Source organism: Spinacia oleracea, chromosome 5 (genome assembly GCF_020520425.1).
Source record: "Spinacia oleracea cultivar Varoflay chromosome 5, BTI_SOV_V1, whole genome shotgun sequence".
Classification (NCBI taxonomy): domain Eukaryota; kingdom Viridiplantae; phylum Streptophyta; class Magnoliopsida; order Caryophyllales; family Amaranthaceae; genus Spinacia; species Spinacia oleracea.
The window spans coordinates 5,119,807-5,141,615 of NC_079491.1; the positions used below are offsets into that span (position 1 = coordinate 5,119,807).

Consider the following 21,809-nt stretch of genomic DNA (forward strand, 5'->3'; position numbering starts at 1 on the left):
CTTGTAATTATCTTTGATCATCCTTTCTATTTTCCTTGATTTGCTCTCTCTAATTTATTGTATTATTAATCAACTTCCAACTTTTTTTTTTCACAAATTGATTACCTTCCATTTTTTTTTCTCATTGACTTAAAAAAATATTCTTTCTTCAAAAAAAAAAAAAAAAAAAACAAACTTAAAACACTATGTTCTTAGTAGTTCATGGGCATTTGTCAATTCGGTTCTCATTCTACATCTTTGCTACACCAACAAGGTATATAGCTAGACGTCATGTAACCCTAAATGTTGAATGTCAGTAGGACGTGTATAACTGTATATATGACGAGAAAAATTCAGCTTTAAAACAGTGATACTTTATCAACCACGACATACTCGGATAAGCCGTTCTAATTTCATCTACTATTACTCATATTTCCTACAATTAGGATGGATATGAAGTGCTATTTTTAGAATAAGTAAATCCCTATTCCCATTCCCATTTCCTAACAAAATGATGACAATTTACCCATATCTCTAAACCTTATTTAGTTATTTATAATACTATAACCATACTATTCCCCCATTTACATAGCTTCAAACCACAATCTAATCGAAAAAAAATGAAAGTTATGAAATACCCAATTAAACTACTACTCTTGTTCTTCCAATTTACATTTCTAGCAATACATAGCCAAGCGAATGATCAAAATTCCACCACCGATGATCCTTACAAAATGCTCCATATTATCCCAAACCCGGATGGATCCATAACCCGAATGAAACGATACTACCCGACCGTACCACCAAATGGTTCGACTTCCCTTGCTTTCTCTAAAGATGTCCCTCTCAACACCGGTAAAAATACTTGGGTCCGACTTTACTTACCCATTAATATATCTCAACCCGTATCTCGACCCGTGACGAAGAACCTCCCAATTGTAGTTTTCTCACACGGTGGCGGGTTCATTATCATGAGCACAGCCTCCCCTACCTTCGACTCATTCTTATCCAACACGGCGAGTAAACTCCACGCGTTAGTCGTCTCGATTGAGTACCGCCTTGCACCGGAGCACCGCCTTCCAGCCGCATACGACGACGTTTTGGAGGGTTTACATTGGGTAAAGGAGAAAAAAGATGATTGGGTCAAGAATTATGCGAATGTTTCCAATTGCATTGTAATGGGGGAAAGTGCGGGGGGTAACATTGCCTACCATGTAGGGTTACGTGCTTCTGTATTAGTTCACGAATTAAACCCGTTGGTTATTAAGGGTTTGGTTTTAATCCAACCGTTTTTTGGCGGGTTAAATCGTACTAGATCCGAGTTAAGGAAACCCGCATCGTTTGGTTTACCCGTGGTGATTACGGATCTAATGTGGAACTTATCTTTACCAATTGGAGCTAATAGGAACCACCCGTATTGTGACCCAATTATTGAGGGCGGGTCTAATAAAATGTTGGATAAAATTAAAGAGTTGGGTTGGCGTGTTGCCATAGCGGGTTATGATAGAGACCGGCTTTTTGACAAGCAATTGGAGGTGTTTGAGTTTTTGAAACAACGAGGAGTGGATGTGGTTGGTAATTTTAGTAAAGGAGGTTACCATGGTGTTTTTGTTAAAGAAGCGAATATATCTGAAAAATTATTTGAATTTATGCGACGTGTATTTTCTTCAAACCTTGCTTAATACTGCCTCCGTTTCAAAAAAATATTTACACTTATTATTTGTACAGATTTCGGTGCAATGTTTGATCGTTAATATATATTTAATTTCGTATGGCAAAAAATTATAAAAGGTAGATATTTATAAAATACATTTCGATATGAATCTAACAAGATATCTCATGATAATTTTTTATAGATATAATAGTGAGAATTTATGGTCAAAGTTTTTATTTTTGGACACATTTTTCAAAGCGTAAAGATTTTTTTAAAACGGATGTAGTAAATGCTATTATGGTCAAAAATTATTTATCTCGTTTATCTATAACCCATTCGCAATCACAATTAATTATCCCTTGAATTCGTTCTTCATCATATAAGGAGTACTCCATAATCGATAATTATCTGTTCCTTACGACATGAAGTGATTTATCACGTGTGCAATTTATAGTTGTAATTAGTTTCATAAAGATTGTAATTATAAATATGTATCACGTGTATAAAATAGCTAGTAATAGTATGTGCAAATTATAGCGAGTGGTACATATAAATATATGTATGGTTATGAGGAAGTCATAGTGGAATCTGACTGTCAATTCTTGATCAACGGCTTGTCGAAATATGCAACTTATTTTTCCAATCTAGACTAATTTTAGAAATATTCTTTCTTTAAGTTGTCATTTTAAGTCTAGAAATGATCTCAGGTTAAAAATGAAGATACTGTTTGAATCCATCACCTTGTTAGGCGAATTCCTTTTGATATTAAACCAGTATGAGAGAACCATTGTCTTACAAAGATCTCTCCATGTATATACTTATTGACTCTTTCTCTATCATGAAAAAATTGACACCATCAAACATCTAACCAAGAAAGTGTAAAAGAAGGAGCAAACCTTAAAAAAAATGACGACCAACTTTTACAAAGTAATAGAAATGTGTAAAAAGTAATAATTATGACCACTTAGAAGATATGTGGTCAAGAATACATAATCAATTCTTCATTTAAAACATAATAAGTCACCTTAACATTGATTAATACATTGGCGGGTATGGTGAATCAAGAATGAGAAACGTTTCAAATGGTTATAATTCTCTAGTTAATGAATTTGACTATTTATTAAACCTACATGTTTATAATTTTTTATTTTGAAGAATTTTATTATTTTTCTATAGGTGGGTGGAAGTTAAAATTATGTTATAAACTTCTAATTCATATCCACCCCATTGTTTTTTGGAAAAATATTTCTTCTAATGATGTGGTATTAGTTAAAGCTATCATTATATTCATTTTTTTAGCCCATTTAAATCAACGGTGCATCTTCTTTGCGTCCCGTTGCCTGACTTGCCTCAAGCGTCATCATATTTCAAGTTCTTTTACAAACGACTTAAAACCCGACAAACATGGATGCATTTTTGTTTTGAAATCTGTATGACATCTACTACTACCACACCCCCCAACTCTATAAGCATAATTTCGAGTTTTAAAAAAATGGTTTAGTCTTTGATATTTTTCAGAATTTTGACATATCACGTGTCGTTCTTGATCACAACTCCTAATTCTTAGGTCATTTTCCTTTTGGGTATTTTTCTTAATTGTGATGCAAAGGATGGGGTGCAAAATTTCATGTATATTTGGCAACTGAAACATAGTTTTTAATCCAACAAACAACAATTAACAATGGTGAATTTCTTAGCATATTGAAGATTTGTTGATTCTTTGGTTTAATTCAAAGAATACATATGCTTAACTTAGTTACTCCGTACTAGCATATTTATTTTATTCTCATTTTTTTTAAAATCCATTGGATAAAAAGACATTCCGTATACTCCTAAACTAAGAATGTATATATTTGTGGTCTTGCGGAGCTCATAATATATTCCATAAAAGTAATGCTTCCACCCAATATATCTTGAATCTTAGCATATTGAATTTTAGTATGTCTATGTACTATCAAAATTATTAGTGAAAGTTTTTAGTGAAGTATTATACATTTATACCTTTATCATTTTGGTATGTCAATTTACCATTTTTTTAATTGAGTTCCCTAAAATATAGCCCGTGCGTAGAACAGGCCAAAAGCTTGTTAACTTAATTTATAAAAAAAAAGGTATGGTTAATAATCACATTTTTCGATCATCTACCAAAAATTCAAAAGTATAACATGTTTAATATATGGAGTACATTTCTCTAATACTCCCTCCGTTCTTACTCCGTATATATTAGTCATGGTTTTTTAGAGGGATTGCACAATAATGCTCCATTAGGAATTTGGAGGCCTCACATAAGCCACTGAAATTTTCATTATTATATAGGATATGATGTATAGGATATGATAGGATAGGATTATATAGGATAGGATAGTTTGTTGTTTTGGTTTATTTGTGGATGGGATAATGAATGAGACTTTGGAATTTATGTATGGAGGACTATGGAGTATTGGGTTTTTTCTTCAGTTTTAGTTTCCTAATCAACATCAAATACTTATACGATAAAAGTTGTTATGTTAGTTTCCTAATCAACATCAAATACACGATTAAAGAATATTTTAACCTAAGATGTTAGTTTCCAAATACCTAATCAAAATACAATTAGAACTTGGTAACCCTATAAATATTGGTCCATAGGATCAAACAATTTCACACTTTTTCTCTTTCCATCTGCTCTGCTCTGCTCTGCTCTGCTCTGCTAGGGTTTTATTTTTAGCTTTCCTTCACTTTTCTTCTTTGTCGTCAGAAAGACACATCAATGGCATCCTCATCATCCGCATCCGCATCATCGAAAAAGGTGATCCTGAAATCGTCCGACAACGAGGAATTCAGCATCGACGAGGAAGTCGCGCTGGAATTAGAGACAGTGAAGCACATGATCGAAGACGACTGCGCCGACAATGCGATTCCTCTGCCGAACGTCACAAGCAAGATTCTGGCGAAGGTGATCGAGTACTGTAAAAAACATGTTGAATCTGCTGCTGCTGCTGCTGCTGCTGCTGCTTCCCAATCGGATCAGTCTAGTAGTAGTAGAACTGTTGCTGTTGATGGCGAACTCAAGAAGTGGGATGCGGATTTTGTTAATGTTGATCAGAACACACTCTTCGATCTAATCTTGGCTGCTAATTACCTCAACATCAAGAGTCTGCTTGACTTGACTTGTCAAACAGTCGCTGATATGATAAAAGGAAAGACTCCGGAGGAGATTAGGAAGATATTCAACATTAGGAACGACTTTACACCGGAGGAGGAAGAGGCGATTAAGAAGGAGAACCAATGGGCTTTTGAATGATTTCGTGTCATTACAATTAACCTTCTCAAATCTCAACAATATGCGTCTCTTTTGTTTTTGTCTTCTTACATTGGTATTAAAGATTAAATATTTTGGTTTTTGTTACTAATGCTATTGTTATCTTAATTTACTTTAATTTGCACTATTTTATTTTATTTTACATATTATGTATGCACAATTTACTTTGTCTCTGTCCTGATTCTAATAACCTATAATCGAATCGTAAAATTGTAAGATTCTACGAACAAGTATAATCAAAATTTTATTCTTAAATTTTAAGTCCTTAAATTACATTATAGAAAAAAAACTTAATAATTGAAATATATAGTTGTTTACTCAAATATACGAAGTTTTCGCTAGTATACTAATTAGAGTATTAAGGAACAGAGGTAGTATGTAACTCCATGATGAATAGGTAACTACAGGAGAAAATGACATAAATCAAATCAGATGTCATACTTGTTTGACTGATCAGCTAGAGATTCCTCTTATGTTCTCCCTGACAAATTTCCATGCTCCAAAGTCCAAACCTTCAAACTCAAAATACTCCACCTTGTTACCCAGCTTGGTTATCCTGTTCCTGTCTGCATAATCTTTGACTCGGTCCCTCAAAAGATCTTTTCCACCCTCCAGGATCAGCATAGGACGAGGCTAAGCAATATACTATACCGGATTAACCTCGCTCACTTCTTCACTCCCCTCTGTTCCTTCAACCTTTGCGACTTTTTAACAATATACTATACCGGATTAACACTGCCAAATTCCAATGCAACGATTCAAATCCATTAACCAATTGAGGTTATCACATGAGGTATTCATACAAACTTTCGCGTGAGATTAGTCCACTCGTCAAAGGCGTGGGAACTCCTCGTAGTAGAACAAAAAAAAAACCACTTTCCTACTCCTGTCTTTATCACATTTTCACAGGTTGAAAAATGTAAAGTATGCCCCTAAATTTTGGAGTAATTTATTTATTTTCTTACCCCTAAAAAAGAAATAATCGGTCATTCTTGAAATTTAACTTATCCGAATATATTGAAATAACTACAAAAATAAAAACAAAAAACTTATTGAAATAGATTGACTCCTGTAGTCCTGTACTCATTATAAAGTAAGTTTATTTGAAGCTTATTACTCCTTCAATCTCTTTTTAATCTTTATATATATTTGGTGATATATTCATGATTTAACGCCTAATTAAACGTGGCTAAATATTAATTCTTTTATTATTTAAATAATTAAAATTGCTTTCATTAGTGATGGTTCAACTTTTATAAAAAAAAATGGAACTTATTTAAAGCTATTTTGCCCAAATGTTAATGCTAATACGAAGTACCTGGGGATGTGTTATCATATTGTTTTTTTTTTTGTTAGCACCCGATTCACCCTCAGGGGCAAATTCGGATTCGGGGCGAGTTCTGGGTGGTTAGGTTCCAATCCCCTCCCAATTGTTGTTGCGGGGGATCGAACACGAGTTTTCCCTACCAAGTTCAGCCCAACAAGCAATTGGTATGTGTTATCATATTGTACTCCATAGTATTTAGTAATTTACATCTGATGTGTGCAAATTTTGGAACAATACGTAAAGAACTAAGAGTACAAAACTAAGAATACTTTAGATGGCAATTACTTTCACCCTTCATTCCATTTTGGTAGTTTTCATCAAATTCTAGTATTCTACACTCCAATCGTTGATGAGAAAGTAGGCTTTTTAAAACTTATTTCTCGTTATGCATCTGAATGAAATTTATTTACCGGATTATTGGTCACGTAAGATCGGTTAAATGTTCTATTCAATTTTTTTTTAATTATGTTTAGAGCATAATCGCTATTCCCACTCTCAAAAGCTATTTTTCTATATCCTCTCACATTTAATTAAAAAAAAAAAAATCTCCCACTATCTTCCACCAAACCTATTTTTCTATTAAACGATATGAGACAATAGATAAGGTCACAATAACGAACTCCTATCGCATAAGACTTCGTAAAAGTCTATTATAAACGATTAAATTGAGACGCTATTAAAGAGTACATAGAATATTAGAATAACATCACCAGTTTTTAAATAAAAGAGAAAAAAACAATGCAAGACATGAGATGAGAAACTAATTTTACTCCATGACTAGACTAGTGGGGGTACATTTGTAACTTTACTCAATGTGACTGCAAAATGAGAACGTCCACTTCATCCTGAATTTTTTTCATGAAGCCTGAATGCACTGAAGCCTTGAGCCCAAAAAGAACTGACATAGTGACATGTAGTATATCAAAAAGTTTCTGAAACTCTAAAAAAGCCTTTTTCTTTTTGGTTATTTTTACTCCGTATCAGTGATAATTGGCCTTGTTTCTCCCAAAAATCTCCCTACACAAAAGAAAAAGTTTACTCATTCATTTCCTAGTATCTCCCTACACAAAAGAAAAAGTTTACTCATTCATTTCCTAGTATTTTTTTAGGAGTGATACTTAATATGTACTCCCTCCGTCCCTTAATATTCGCACCGTTTTGACTGGACACGCTTGCCAATGCACTACTTTGACCACCAATATCTTTAACTATATATTATAAAAAGTTATAAAAATATTTAATATTTTAAAAATATATATTAGATCGAAGCCAACAATATATTATATACTAACATTTGTTTTCATATACTAGAAATAAAATAGGGTCGAGGTGAATTATGTAGTATTAAGGGACAGAGGGAGTACGTATTTTTAGGAGTCGCATTTTAATTTTTGATAACTTTTACACTCATTCTTCAATTGTTTATTATTTTTCACTTTTCTATGACCCACTTAAATCTGTAACTTTTATACTATCTCGTTTATTTATATTTCTTTATTGTCAATTATCCCACTTACATCATTATTATATCAAATTCAACTATCCTTTCTTAGTATTTGTGCATGCCGATCAACATGTAACCTTCTACAAAAATACGGAGGGAGACTATATAAATGTTCATTTTAAGTTTCAATCATTTTGGATCCGTTTAGTTTGGCGGAAAATGTTTCAGTGAAAACCGATTTTATAAATGGCTGAAACTTGAAATGAGTATTTACAAATCACTTTCTACAAATAGAGTTTTGACAGCCGAGACTCTAATACAAGGCTAATTTTTAGAACTTATCATCAACATCATTTCAAAATTTTGAAACATCTGGAATTGATCGAAAAAGTTCTATCCTAAATGTTGTAATTTTCCACGGGAATTCTAACTTTCTATTCTCAACCAAACAAGAATGCTCCATTCCTAAAAAGTAAATAAAACACATGGAAATTGCAAATATCAGGGAAATATACCTTCCTAACTGCAACCAAACATCATCATATACAAAATTCTGTTATTCATAGTAGTATAATGCTAAGAAGTAGTGTAGGATGCAGTTTATATGTATGATGAATATATCAACATTCAACACAAACTCTCTTGTCAGAATTATGTGATATTGACACCCCCCCAGTCCTATGAATTACTTGTGTTTTTGTACTGCCATAGCCATATGACTAACTAGTAAGTAGTAATTAACTACTACTGTAAACTGTAATTAACACAGCATATGACAAACTTCAAGCTAAAATGACATAAACCCAACACCTTCATCACATATGTACGAAGTGAGTATATACTACGTACCATACCTCAATGACTCTGATGTCATACTTGTTTCACTGAGGTGGACATCCTCTTATCTTCTCCCTGACGAACTTCTTGATCAAGCTTAGAAGCAGATTTTCTGGTTTAGGGTCAGAAATGTTAGCCAAGAAGCCATGCTCCAGACCTTCAAACTCAAAATAGTCGACCTTGATCCCCAACTGGCTCATCCTGTCTGCATAATCTTTGACTCTGTCTCTCAGAAGATCTTTTCCACCCACCATGACCAGCATAGGACCCAGCTCAACCTTCTTCTCTGCTTCATCTTTCTTCCTTGGCTTTCTTAAGGTATTGCCTCTCCTCTTTTTTGTTTGTTCAGGGGGGTACAAAACAGGATTTGCAAACAGAACTTGAAGGTCCTGCTTCATCTTTTTTGTTTGTTCAGAGGGGTACAAATCAAGACTTGAACTGGGTGCCTCTGTAGAAATCGTTTAGGAAACCAAGCATGTTATTCAATACATAAGAGAGGACTTGAATATATATAAACCAAGCATGTTATTCAATATATATATATATATATATATATATATATATATATATATATATATATATATATATATAGGTAAAGCATTCACCTGTTGAGCAACCCAGAATTGCCTCTAGATTGGGGCTTCTTGGTCCAAATGGGTTCATCAAGGGATAATCAAATGTTTCTCCAACCGGTATGGCTAGTCTCCAGCACCTTCATTGCAAATGTACAATTCACAAGGGAACAATAGTTTGTCAAAGAATTCTCCATAATATATGATGCTCAATTTGACCACATTCTTTTTGCCAAATCTTTATTTGCTTTCTTAATTAAATTCTTTTCTGAAGTTCTGTCAATCAACACAAGTCCTTTAGCAATAAATTAAAAACAGATGTATATCCAAACGACTATACCTCTTCCCCCATTGCGAACATTACACTGCTGTTTTGCATCTTGCATGAAAAAAAGGGTAAAAAATCTAGTATATATGATAGGGTCTGATGTTATTATGCAACTTACTGTGAGATAGATGATAATTTTCTGGAAGGTGAATTCTAGTGCACAACTTAGAATTGCCTACAAAAAAATTTCCTCTGTCCACAAACCACAAAAGGCAAATACGAGTTCAAAAAATAATTCAAGTAATTCCCCACTATGCTAAGTTGATGGACATGGAAAATCTGACACATTCGATTACATGAAGCGAATTAGCAACTGTATTACTCAGTATTCCATTGATAATTTGATACTAATGCATCGTGCCATTAGTGCGTGTTATGGCATTCCATAACTCGTATGTCTTCACAGTCCTGACTTCATAACAATTAGTGATAACAATGACCTCTTTCCGATCAAGATTCAGTTCAAACTCAAGGTATTCAATGGCACCTAAGGGTCTCTTACGCCTCCCAAAAGCGAGCAGGATTCTAATTTATACAAGAAATATATACTCCTGTAACTTCTTGGGGATGAACAGATGTAGTTTGCATGAAGGTTTTCAAGTTTCAAGAAAAAAGTAGCTTGTAAGCAGGTAATGGGAATGGATTTAGTATTTTACAGGATTGCTTGGTACTTAACAGGGTATGCCTTTACACAATCAAGTGAATGCCACAAATCCATTTTCATTGGTGCAACTGTGCATTTGTGCAAGGCCCTAATAAGTTTTTGTTCTAGCTTGCAGTGATCCACATACAAGTTTATTGCTACATTAATTAGGTCCATAGCCATCCATCTGAACAATAATATTACCATATGATCGACATATGAGCCCAAGTACAAAGTGTTTCTCCGAACCAAATACAATCCTAGGTTTAAGTTGGAGGTTCTACTACTTTTGTTAATGGGTAATAAGAAGTCAAGCTAGTCCATCATCATGGACACTTCTAATTTTGACTAACATATGGAGGAGAGTATAGAGACTTGCTAAGTACTACAATGACCCCAATTCAAGCTTAGTGTTGCCTTAATTTACACCAAACTGACTTTGAATAACTTCAAGAGCATGTTTAACTTGGATAGGGGAATCGGGAGGGAAACTTGGGATTCATTTTTTCTTGTTTTGAAATGACACAAGGGAAGTAAAATGGAATTGAAATTAAAGGAACATAATCCTTCCAATTTTAGAAAAAAATGGAAGGGGAAATGCAATCTCACTTCTTCTCTCCCCTTCAATTCCTTTCCTTCTCCTAAACCCCTTTCCCTCTCCTTCCCTCTCCTCCCTTTTCCCCCATGATAGCTACCCAAAGTGTTACACTTACCGTTCGTCATAATTCCTATACAACATAATTCCACACTGGTTTTAAGTTCAAATCACCTGATTCTAGAATGAGTTGATGTTAAACAACTTAATTAAACACTTGTTCAATTATCCCTCTTGTTCCTTCCTCAATCCTCATGCATATATCAATATATGAACATTTCCAATTAAATAGAGCCTAAGTTTCAATGGTCTGCAACTTTAACAATATATACGGAGTAACACTTAACACTTCCAAAGTTCCAATGCACCAATTGTAAACCAAAACATACTATTGTAGCATTTCAATAAGGGCTAATTCGAAACAACCTTTGGCCATCAACAATGTCAATAACACAATAAGTATTACATGAACCAAAATTCTAACAACAAGTCGATCCGACTCCATTCACATAACTATGAACATTAACTAGAACAATCACAATATTTAAAACAAAAATAAAAAAAAATTAGGGTACGAGATATCTAACCTGTCAATGGCATCCAAATTGAAAAAACTATGAGTAGAACCTTCTAACTCCGACTTGGTCCTTTCACCACCACCAAACATAGGAGCCAATAGCACAAACCCAACAACCTGGACCGGGCCCAATTCTCTCCAGCCGCCACTCGCATAACGAACTGCCAGATTATGGGCTATATTCCCCCCGGCTGAGTCACCGAAGATGACCACCCGCCCATACCCTACCGGATTCGGACCATCGCAAAAAGTCTCCCGGATCCACTTGAGAGCATTCCATACGTCATCAATAGCAGCCGGAAGCCGGTGTTCTGGAGCAAGGCGGTAGTCGACCGAGACGACACAGTCAGCTAGCTCGTAGCTGAGTCGAAGGCAGAAATTGTCAGTTAGAGTTAGAGTACGAGAGCTGAGGCAGAAGCCGCCGCCGAAGCCGCCGTGAATGTAGAGGATGATGATAGGGTACCTTAGGGGTCCTTCGAGGTAGGGTTGGTAGAGGCGAAGATCATCTCGGTAAACCCGGGCACGGAGGTTGTGGATCGGGTCGTAATCGAAGTTATACCGGGAGATTGCATGATACATATCGACATCTAACCGGGGGACCGGGTTGATCAAGATTGGGTGGCGGATTATGGAGCCGTCGCTGAGGAGCTTGAGCATTCCATTGAAGTCTTCTACTACGTGAGGGTTTTCATTTTCTGTAGGAGTGGGAGCGGTAGTGGTAGTGGTAGTTGTGGTGGTGGTGGTTGTGGTGGTGGTGGCGGGTTTGAGGGTTGACATCTCTTTTCTATCTCACCTGATTTTGTGGGTTCAGACAGGAAATTCTCTACTGGTTTTGGCGGCTGGAAGAAGAAATGAGGGTTTCGCTTTTAACAATCTTAACAATTCAAATCCTTACCCAATTCTCTACTACGGACTATTGACTATTGTGTCCTTATTCGGTTAAGCCAAACTTATTCAATTAATTTATTTTCTTGCCTCTACGAAAAGGAACAATCTGTCATTCTTGGAACTTATCCGAAATTATGGATTACACATTCTTATGAAATTATTAAAGGGTGCATAATATATATAATAAATTTAATGTACATCAAAATAATTTTTAACTTTTTTAAAAAAAACTTTAACCTGTCTTTTTACATCCTCCGTCTCTTTTTGTTCTTTACGTTTGGTATTTTGCACGCGTTATAACGGCTAATTAATGTGCATTGAGATTTCTCTATTTTTTCAATTTAAACAAGACAAATTACGTTTATTTATAATGTTTTCACTTTTATCAAAATTTTGATATTGGAAAAATGAGAAAATTTTAATGTCCTAATGAAAAGGTGTGAGTGATTAAATGACCCAATGAATTTAATTGGTTAAAATAATTATTGAACACAAATTTTGATAGAATATTAAAATACTACGGAGTATGTGATAATATAAAATAAAATGTAAAGAACATTTTGGGACACCCAAAAAGGAAAACGTAAAGAGCAAAAAAGAGACATAGGGAGTAACTTATAATATGCTTTGATTAACTTTTATAATATCAAAATAAAAGCTGATAGATTAAAAGTTAATGATAATTTTTATACACGATTAGTGATTTTGAAGAAGTAATTTGTATTAAATGTAAACTTTTATCACTAAAAATATAAATAAAATTTTGATTTAATTGTACTCTGGTGTACAATATTTATCGTACACCACTTGTATACAAGAACTAGTTATCTAAATGATAAATCCGAGTTTCGAAACAAAACGTTAAAAACTACGAGTAAAAACTAAGAATGTTTTAGATGGAAATTACTTTCCCTAGGCTATATTAAGTTAGTTAAGTTCAACAAAAATAAGTTAAGGGTGTACAAAACTTTTCTTTGTCCCTTACGACTTCTTAAATTATCTTCATTTATTTATTTATTAAGGGTGTAGCATAGGGTCGAATATACGAAACGCATATAGGAGTAATGCATATAGGAGTATTTATATACATAATACTTCAAATAATAAATATATTCACAATCATTTGCTATAATAATTACACAAGACAAAGTAATGCATCATCCACCATATCGACCTTTACAAAAAAAAATGCGTCATCCTAGCGAAAGGATGAGGGACGACCTCAAGTTGATCCTTCCAAAGAGAAGCTAAATGTCAACAATCATTGTTTTTACTATCTATACACTAGTACACTCCACAATGCTATTTTCTTGTGTGCAAAAATCATTCACAGAAAGCAATCAGATCATATTATACCACATCAGAAAATAAATAAATCAGACCAGATCAACTGAAAAGAACAAGCCTTTATAGTATGTACGAAGTAGTACATTATAGCCAGCGATAATAACCCGAATAAATCCTTTTTAAGGGTGAATAAGTGTAACATTATAGCCAACAATAACAACCCCAGAAGTCACATTAAAATCGTACGTTTGGGCCATTATTTACACTGATATAAACCTGGTCCATGCTAACTTAGCATGGATCAGGGCAACGGAGTAATTTGTATGAGAAACATGTGTAACTGTCACGTGACAGTTATTTTGTGATTTTAAATAGTAACTATATACGTATTACAGTAACTATGTGTTTTAAAGAGTTACTATGTGTTTTGTAGAGTTTCAATGCGATTTTTGTTTATCCCACTTTATATACGTTTTAAACTTTTTATTTTTCAAAATTTCAGATCTACATTCTGTTCATTTCTCTTTCATTTCTCTTTCATTTCTCTCTCTTCATTTTCTCTCTCTTCATTTTCTCTCTATGCTTTTCAAAATTTAGCCCAAATTTCTAGGTTTTGTTCGATTTTCTTCGTAATTATCTTATAATTCTTATAATTGGATCTATTAGATGAGGAAAAATTGGAGGAAGTAGTAGATCAAGAAGGAGGTTCGTCGTTGCCGAAACCGAATCGAAGAATTTGCGCTCGTCTACAAATTTTCGCAAGAATTTTTAGAGATCACATCTCGGTTTGTTGTTTTTTAAAAGAATTTTAAGTCTATTTTTATTTAAAATTGAAATATTTGTTGTTTTGGAGAAATTAATGTTTGTGTTTTACCGAAATATCGTTTTCACTTCGCAAATTGAATTCGATCAGTGACTTCACGATTTCAAATAGTAACTATATGAGTAATACAGTAACTATATGGTTTAAAGAGGTACGTAGTTCTATGTAATTTTAATGGTTACTATATGTATACAATAGTTACTATATTATTTTAATGGTTACTATATGTGTACAATAGTTATTATTTTTTTGAGTGATTTGAAATGTTTGTTGTTTTGTTGAAATTAGGGTTAGTGTTTCATATAGTTAGTATATAAATGATATAGTTACCTTTAATTTATGTTGTCAAATAGTGTTTTTAATAGTCATTGAAGTGTTCATTGTGTTTATGTTAGTAGTAGTTTTTAGAGTAACTATATTTTTTTAAAAGTTACTATAACTTTAAATCAGTAACTATGTGTTTAAAATAGTTACTATATTTTTTAGAAAGTTATTATAAGTTTAAAACAGTAACTATGTGTTTAAGATAGTTATTATGTTATGAACAGTTTATAGTGACTTTTTGATAAATAATAGTTACTATACGATTACGTTATGTACTATGTTATTTAGAGTATGTTTTTGTCCGCTTCTTAGATAGTGACTATATGATTATAATGGTTACTATATGTGTACAATAGTTAATATATTATAATAATAGTCACTATATGTGACACGAGCTGAGCGGCACAATCAGATCATACTTGATCCTTATCAAGACCAAAGTCTTGACAATTCGTGAGAACGCATGATTGCAGACTATTATCAAATACATATATGATATTTATGGTAACACATATCAGATCAAAGGACAAAATAGTATAAAGACAAAAAAAAATAGAATTGGTCCCAAATGAATTACAAGATGGTGATAAGCAAGATGTGCTTGGATCTCAAGATCATAGTCTTCGTGTTAATGCAGAAAGCGTGCTCAGAACTCAAGAACATACAACCATCGAACGAGTTTGATCACTTCCTATCTCTAGAAGAAAAGAATTACACACTTGATTTTAATCTACAAACTCAAGGAGAATCATGGAAAAATAAGTACGTACTCAATGGAATGCCATAATCAAGACTCGGTCTTAGCATTCTAATTAAATTAAAAGTGTACATACAAAATTAAGGATATTTTAAATGGACACCAAAAATTATTAGCTTATATAATAGAGATGACAGAGATCAGAGATGTCATTGATTTTGGGAAGCAAATTGGGCTCTTATGAATTAAGGGAAAATATATCTCAGTCACGTCATATGTTATACATGCATGACAAATGGATGCTATACATGATCACTAATAATGATTAAGTATATAGTTTTATTATTGCTTCAGGTCAGGAGTGTGTAAGTAATCAAGATTAGATCTTGGCATTCTAAATTAAAAGTGCACCTATAAAATTAAAGATATTTTAAATAAACACCAAATATTTAAATTATTAGCATATATAATAGAGATAATAGAAATGTCGTTAATTTTGAGAAGCATATAATGATCGACTTTTGTTTTCTACATACTTTTCTCAATTTATTTTTATGGAAATTAATTTTTAGTCAATTTTTACTTTTGACATGCATGATCATGAATCGTAAAGAAAAGTACAACTAGCGAGTCAACTGTAGACAAAGTTGACTAATTTGTTATGCACATGTCAGTTATCATCCCTACAAGAACATTTTAAAAAATGTTATTTTAATAAAGAAAAATAAGATATGGTCATGTCGGTCCATATCTGTACTTCTTATGATCGTTGATGAAAGAAATTGTGTGGTTCTTTCGTAATTTTGGCATCCATTAACTTATCCAAGTAGAAGAATAAATAATTGTAATTGATGTCAATTTTGTGTAGAAAAACATTCCTTATATAAACGAGCGATTTCCTTCAATATTGCATAAAGATCCAATAATTTCCTAAATACGTTACTTTTTAAGTTATTTCCCACCATATCGTCCACGTAAGCAAGGGAGAAAGAGAAGTAATTTTTTTTTTTCCGGTTCAGCATTGAACCGCCATATGAGATAGCGGTTTCGTTTTAAAGCAAACCGTCATCTCAGATCGCGATTCAATGTTATAAACCGCTATCCCAGATAGCGGTTTGCATTAAAACAAAACCGCTATCTCAGATGGCGGTTTACTTAATTGTAAATTATTTTCAATATGAATTACAGTTTAAATAGAAATATAATTTAGAAGTAACCTCTTGTGACATCAATTGTGTCTGTAGCTTAGTGGATAGAGTGGGTTGTTTCTACGTAGGAGGTCATGGGTTCGAATCCTACCTGATGTGTTTATTTCTTTTTAACCATTTATTAATATTAATTATAAACATTTCCAAATTTAACTTATCAACATTAGTGTTTGTAGCTCAGTGGATAGAGCATTTGTTTCCTAAACAGAAGGTCGTGGGTTCGACCCCTAGCTGATGCGGTTTTTTTTTTTTTTTACCATTTATAAATAGTACGTGGACGGTATAGTGGGAATTAAGTTAAAAAGTGGCGCATTTTGGGAATTTGACGTTCTTTACACAATATTGAAGGAAATCGCTCTATATAAACCAACTCCTCTCTCTTTCCCAAACAAACAAATTTTACAAAAAAAAATATATAATCAACCAAATTTTGGAACATGAAAAACTCAATAATTTTATTCATGAATTTGTTAGTATTTACAACTTTTAGTCGGGCTGATTGGCCCGAAACTTCAACTTGGGCCAAAACAGAACGTTATGGCCATGAACACAAAACTGTCCTACAATTCTACTTCCATGAGATTTCTATTGGGGAATCCTCCACCATTGCATTGATCGCCCAAGCCAAACCCGCTGACCCGAACGATGTATTCCCTTTCGGCAACTTGTACATGGCCGACGAGTTTCTAACTGTCGGCCCGAAAGCAAACTCAACGCTCATCGGCCGGGCCCAAAGTTTCTCCGGGTCATCAGCTTCTCAAGAAGGTGTGAACTCTTTTATGGGCCTGTGTTATAGCTTTGTTAACGGGGTCCATAATGGGAGCTCGTTTAACATTTTGGGCCGAAACTCGATCTTGAATCCGATTAGGGAGTTACCGTTTGTTGGTGGTACGCGTATTTTTAGAATGGCCCGTGGTTATGCAATGGCCCAACAATCCCACTTGCATGGATCTGGTCCACGCTATAATTACCGTGGACCAGGGTATTTTTGTAAATTAATGTGAACCGGATAATCGACGTCTTATATTATAGAAACTATAGGTTATGTAAAGTAACTATATCTTCAAAATAGTAACTATGAAAAAATAATAACAATAATATAGTCATTTCGATAAGAATAATTATTCTATCCAAAGAGTAACTATATCATATAGAAAAGTAATTTTAACTGTAAAACAATTACTATAAAAATAAGAATAATTATATATTCATTCTTGCAGACAAAAAAAGTAATTATAGAAAATATAGATTCTGTAAAGTAACTATATCTTCAAAATAGTAACTATGAAAATAATAATAATAATATAGTCATTTCGATAAGAATAATTATTCTATCCAAAGAGTAACTATATCATATAGAAAAATAACTTTAGCTGTAAAACAATTACTATATTATAAAATAAACAATATGATATACATATGTTTTAGAGGTTGTATAGTACTCCCTCCGTTCCTAAATAAGTGTCACATTTGGGCTCGGGCACGGTAATTAATAAAATTGTAAAGTGTGTAAGAGTTAATGATTGGGAATGTTTTTTTTTTGGGAAAAGGATAAATTAGATAATTGTTTAATTGAATAATGTACAAATAAAAGTGTATGTGGGGATTGAAAAGTGGAAAAGTGTAGAATGCGTAAGTAAAAGTAATTATGATTTATAGGAAAGTGGGAAAAGTGTATGAAAAAGTGTGAAAAGTGTATGGAAAAGTGAGAAAAGTACATGTTCAAAAATAGAAATGTGACACTTATAAGGGAACGCAAAAAATGGAAATGTGACACTTATTTAGGAACGGAGGGAGTAACATTTTTCTATTATATAGTTACTATTGTATATCACATAACTACTGAAATAAAAAAGAGTAACTATATCAAAAGTAACAGTAATTACAACTCCTAAACAATAATAAAGAAAACATTAACTACTTGGTTAGTTGTTTTATCTACGACATTCTAATTATTTGCATCTATTAAATAAACTAGGTTAAACTCAAATATTTTTTTAACTAAAAATTATTAATCGACACGTCCACGTCTCTTTTTTCTACCAGCACGTCCTCTCCTTCCTCTACCACGTCCTTGGTTTCCATTGTTGTCAGGATTTTCTTCTTCTCTTGCTTTTGTTTTCCTTGCAAAATTTATTTTTGTACGACTTCAATTTTGGGTGCATCATCTTTGTATTTCTGAATCAATAATATTTAAACTAAGTTAGTGACTTAACATTTAAATATGAAAAAATGACATAGTAACTATGTAAAACATATAGTTTCTATTATGCATCATATAGTAACTCTTAGAATTAACGATGGTAAGATACTCGCAGAATTGCAGATATAGTTATTGTTATTGTTATAGTCATATAGTTACTGTCATAATAATATAGTCACTTTTATTACTAATAACATAGAGTACAAAGAAAGAACATAAAAAAACATAATGATAACATAGTAACTATTAAAAACATATAGTTACTATTATACATGATATAGTATCTCTTAATATTAATGATAGTCATATACGAGCAGGGTTGCAGATATAGTTGTTATTATTATGATCATATAGTTATTGTGTTCATAACATAGTAACTCTTATTACTAATAACATAGAGGACAACAAAGAGGTTGAACATAAAAATAACATTATAATATACATAAAAAATTATACCTAACATATAGTTACTATAATACAAGATATAGTACCTATAAATATTATTGATGGTTATTTAGTCACAAAGTTGCAGACATAGTTGGTGTGATAATAATATACTCGATCCATAATATAGTAACTACATCACTAAAAATATAGAATAAACATAAAAAACATGCACATAACATAATAAGCTAACATAGTACCTATTTCAAACATATAGTAACTATATAAAACATACAATAACTATTGAAGAAAATAAACATATGGTAACAAATCATGATAAAATAAACATATTACCTATTTCAAACATATAGTAACTATATAAATAATATAGTAACTATTGAAGAAAATAAACATATGGTAACAAATCATGATAAAATAAACATACTACATATTTCTAACATATAGTAACTATATAAATAATATAGTAACTATATAAATAATATAGTAACTATTGAAGAAAATAAACATATGGTAACAAATCATGATAAAATAAACAAAGTACCTATTTCAAATATATAGTAACTATATAAATCATACAATTTCATCATATATACCACAATCCAGTGGTGGAGCCTGAATGCTTTTTTCGGGGGTGTCGACAGTGGCATATCCAGGATTTTTAGTGTGTTGTGTCTGATAATCTTCCACAAAACACAATATATTAATAAAAGAAAATGTACAGTCCTAAAATTAATAAATATTCATATTACAATAAAATTATTCTCTACTTGTTTCATATGCGTGGTGGAAAGAATAACTTAATTTAAGAGGGGGGTGCTTGATTTGAAAATCTAAGAGACCAATTGTTTCTAAAGACTGGTCTCTTAGGATTATCGCAAAAAATAATCCAAAACTATAAGAGATCAGTTGTTTCTAATGTCTGGTCTCTTACGATTATCCCATAGTGTTGAGATCCGTCCTACATTATAACAGGTCTAAGAGATCGGTGGACCCCCTTGCACCTACCTGGCTCCGCCACTGCCACAATCTTTCATTGTAATAAGGTTATAAGAATGATATTTCAGTAGGAACACTTGACAAGAGGGGGGGTGAATTGTTTCTTGGGAACTTGAGTAAGTTTCTTGCGGAATTTAAACAATAAAGAGACTGAGAACAATGAGCGAATAAAGATATAAAACGGAGGAACCTTCTTGACCCTAATCAAGAAGAACCTCACTACTCTTTTGTATTAATGCAATAACTCTATTACAAATACACTCTTTAACTCGAGTTCCTCTCGAACACGAGTTCCCCACAGCAATCCCCTTCGATTACTGTGCTACTATTTCTCTCTCTGACTTAACTCTAAGTCGCTCCTTTTCTCTTTGACTTAACTCTAAGTCACTGTTTCTCTCTTTGACTAAACTCTTAGTCGCTCTTTCTCTCTTTGACTTAACTCTAAGTCACTCAAGGATCACTCAATCCTTAAACCCAAAATACAATATGATAGATAGATTCTAGTACGTAATAAAGCTTATAGTAATAAGGAACTCAAGGAACACTCTATTTTGCCAACTGACTCTTTTAAAACGTTTAAGCTCTTTAAGATAGATTTTGTAGAAATCAGTTGTATTTTGAAAAGCCAAAACTCTTCTCCTTTTATAGGAGAGTTTTACCTAAGGTTGGGTACCCATGTTCTCCTCAACTACCCACTAACAGTTACTGCTCAGTAATATGGGCATAGTTGGAGAGAAACAGGGAGACCAAATCAAAACACTAAATGCACGTTTAAACAGAAATACGTGGGAGAGTTTTAAGGATCATGAAAAATCTTTTGCTTGAGAAACAAGGAGAATGAAAACAGAATCCTATGTTTACATTTATTAATTAAATTCATTTTATTTATTAACAAAGATTTTCCAACTTAAAACTCTTTTATAATTACAGTTAATATATTTCAATTTAAAACGTACCAAAATACTTAGGTTCCTTTCGTTCCAAATTACGTATAAACAATATTAAATACTTACATAAATCCTAAACATAAACTCATATGTTGTAGTCTTCATGTTGCACCTTTAGAAGCTTCACTCGAAGACTTCCCAATTTGTTCCTTCTCTGGAACATCGAGGATCCACATAATATATGAGGATCTCGCCTTAGGAACTCGCCTAAGGATCTCGCCTTTGTAAACTTGCTTAATGATTATATCTTCAATGTAGTGTCTGACATGGATCAATTACTTGCTTATATTCCACGTTGCTTAGTTTATCAACTCAGGATCTCCTTAACTTAGCATTATCCCTCTAAGGATCTCGGAACCTATTATGCAACATAACTTAACCAATTGTCAGGAGTTTGCTTTGTCATCATCAAAACTTTAGGGTCAACAAAGAATATGGTAAGGAATAGAACATACTTTATACTTGATCGAACCAATGATACACTCCGTATTAGTCTATTAAAACTGATTGTCTGTATACAATAGATCAATTCAAACACTTCTAATGCGGGCGTGTGATTTTATTGAAAGAACTTATGTATTCAATATTTTCATCGACCAATGTTTTACGTCATACGAATAAAAAACAAGGGAGTATTTAACATCAAATTTAAATTTGTAAAGTAAATATTTTCCCCACGAGGTATATATTTGGAGGATATTGTAATATTGGCAACAAATTAAATAGAAAAATACATAAAGGTTTGCAAAGAAAACAATCATCAACCGGATAAAA

At 32.8% G+C, this 21,809-nt stretch overlaps 4 protein-coding genes across 4 annotated transcripts; 3 read left to right on the forward strand and 1 right to left on the reverse strand.

Moving 5' to 3' along the window:
- Nucleotides 1-547: 547 nt before the first annotated feature.
- On the forward strand, nt 548-1,852 carry LOC110805042 (carboxylesterase 1-like). The gene has a single exon (XM_022010645.2). The coding sequence runs from the start codon at nt 600-602 to the stop codon at nt 1,659-1,661; it is 1,062 nt and encodes a 353-aa protein (XP_021866337.1). The 5' UTR covers nt 548-599; the 3' UTR covers nt 1,662-1,852.
- A 2,452-nt stretch (nt 1,853-4,304) lies between these two features.
- Nucleotides 4,305-5,052, forward strand: LOC110805043 (SKP1-like protein 1A). The gene has a single exon (XM_022010646.2). The coding sequence runs from the start codon at nt 4,383-4,385 to the stop codon at nt 4,914-4,916; it is 534 nt and encodes a 177-aa protein (XP_021866338.2). The 5' UTR covers nt 4,305-4,382; the 3' UTR covers nt 4,917-5,052.
- A 3,154-nt stretch (nt 5,053-8,206) lies between these two features.
- On the reverse strand, nt 8,207-12,146 carry LOC130460851 (probable carboxylesterase 15). Its single transcript, XM_056828523.1, has 3 exons — nt 11,268-12,146; nt 9,148-9,254; nt 8,207-8,990 (listed from the first exon to the last, which is right to left on the reverse strand). The coding sequence occupies exons 1-3, from the start codon at nt 12,032-12,034 to the stop codon at nt 8,587-8,589; spliced, it is 1,278 nt and encodes a 425-aa protein (XP_056684501.1). The 5' UTR covers nt 12,035-12,146; the 3' UTR covers nt 8,207-8,586.
- A 4,799-nt stretch (nt 12,147-16,945) lies between these two features.
- On the forward strand, nt 16,946-17,488 carry LOC130460809 (dirigent protein 22-like). Its single transcript, XM_056828395.1, has one exon. It carries the CDS (start codon nt 16,946-16,948, stop codon nt 17,486-17,488), a length of 543 nt encoding a protein of 180 aa, XP_056684373.1.
- The last annotated feature ends 4,321 nt before the right edge of the window (nt 17,489-21,809 follow it).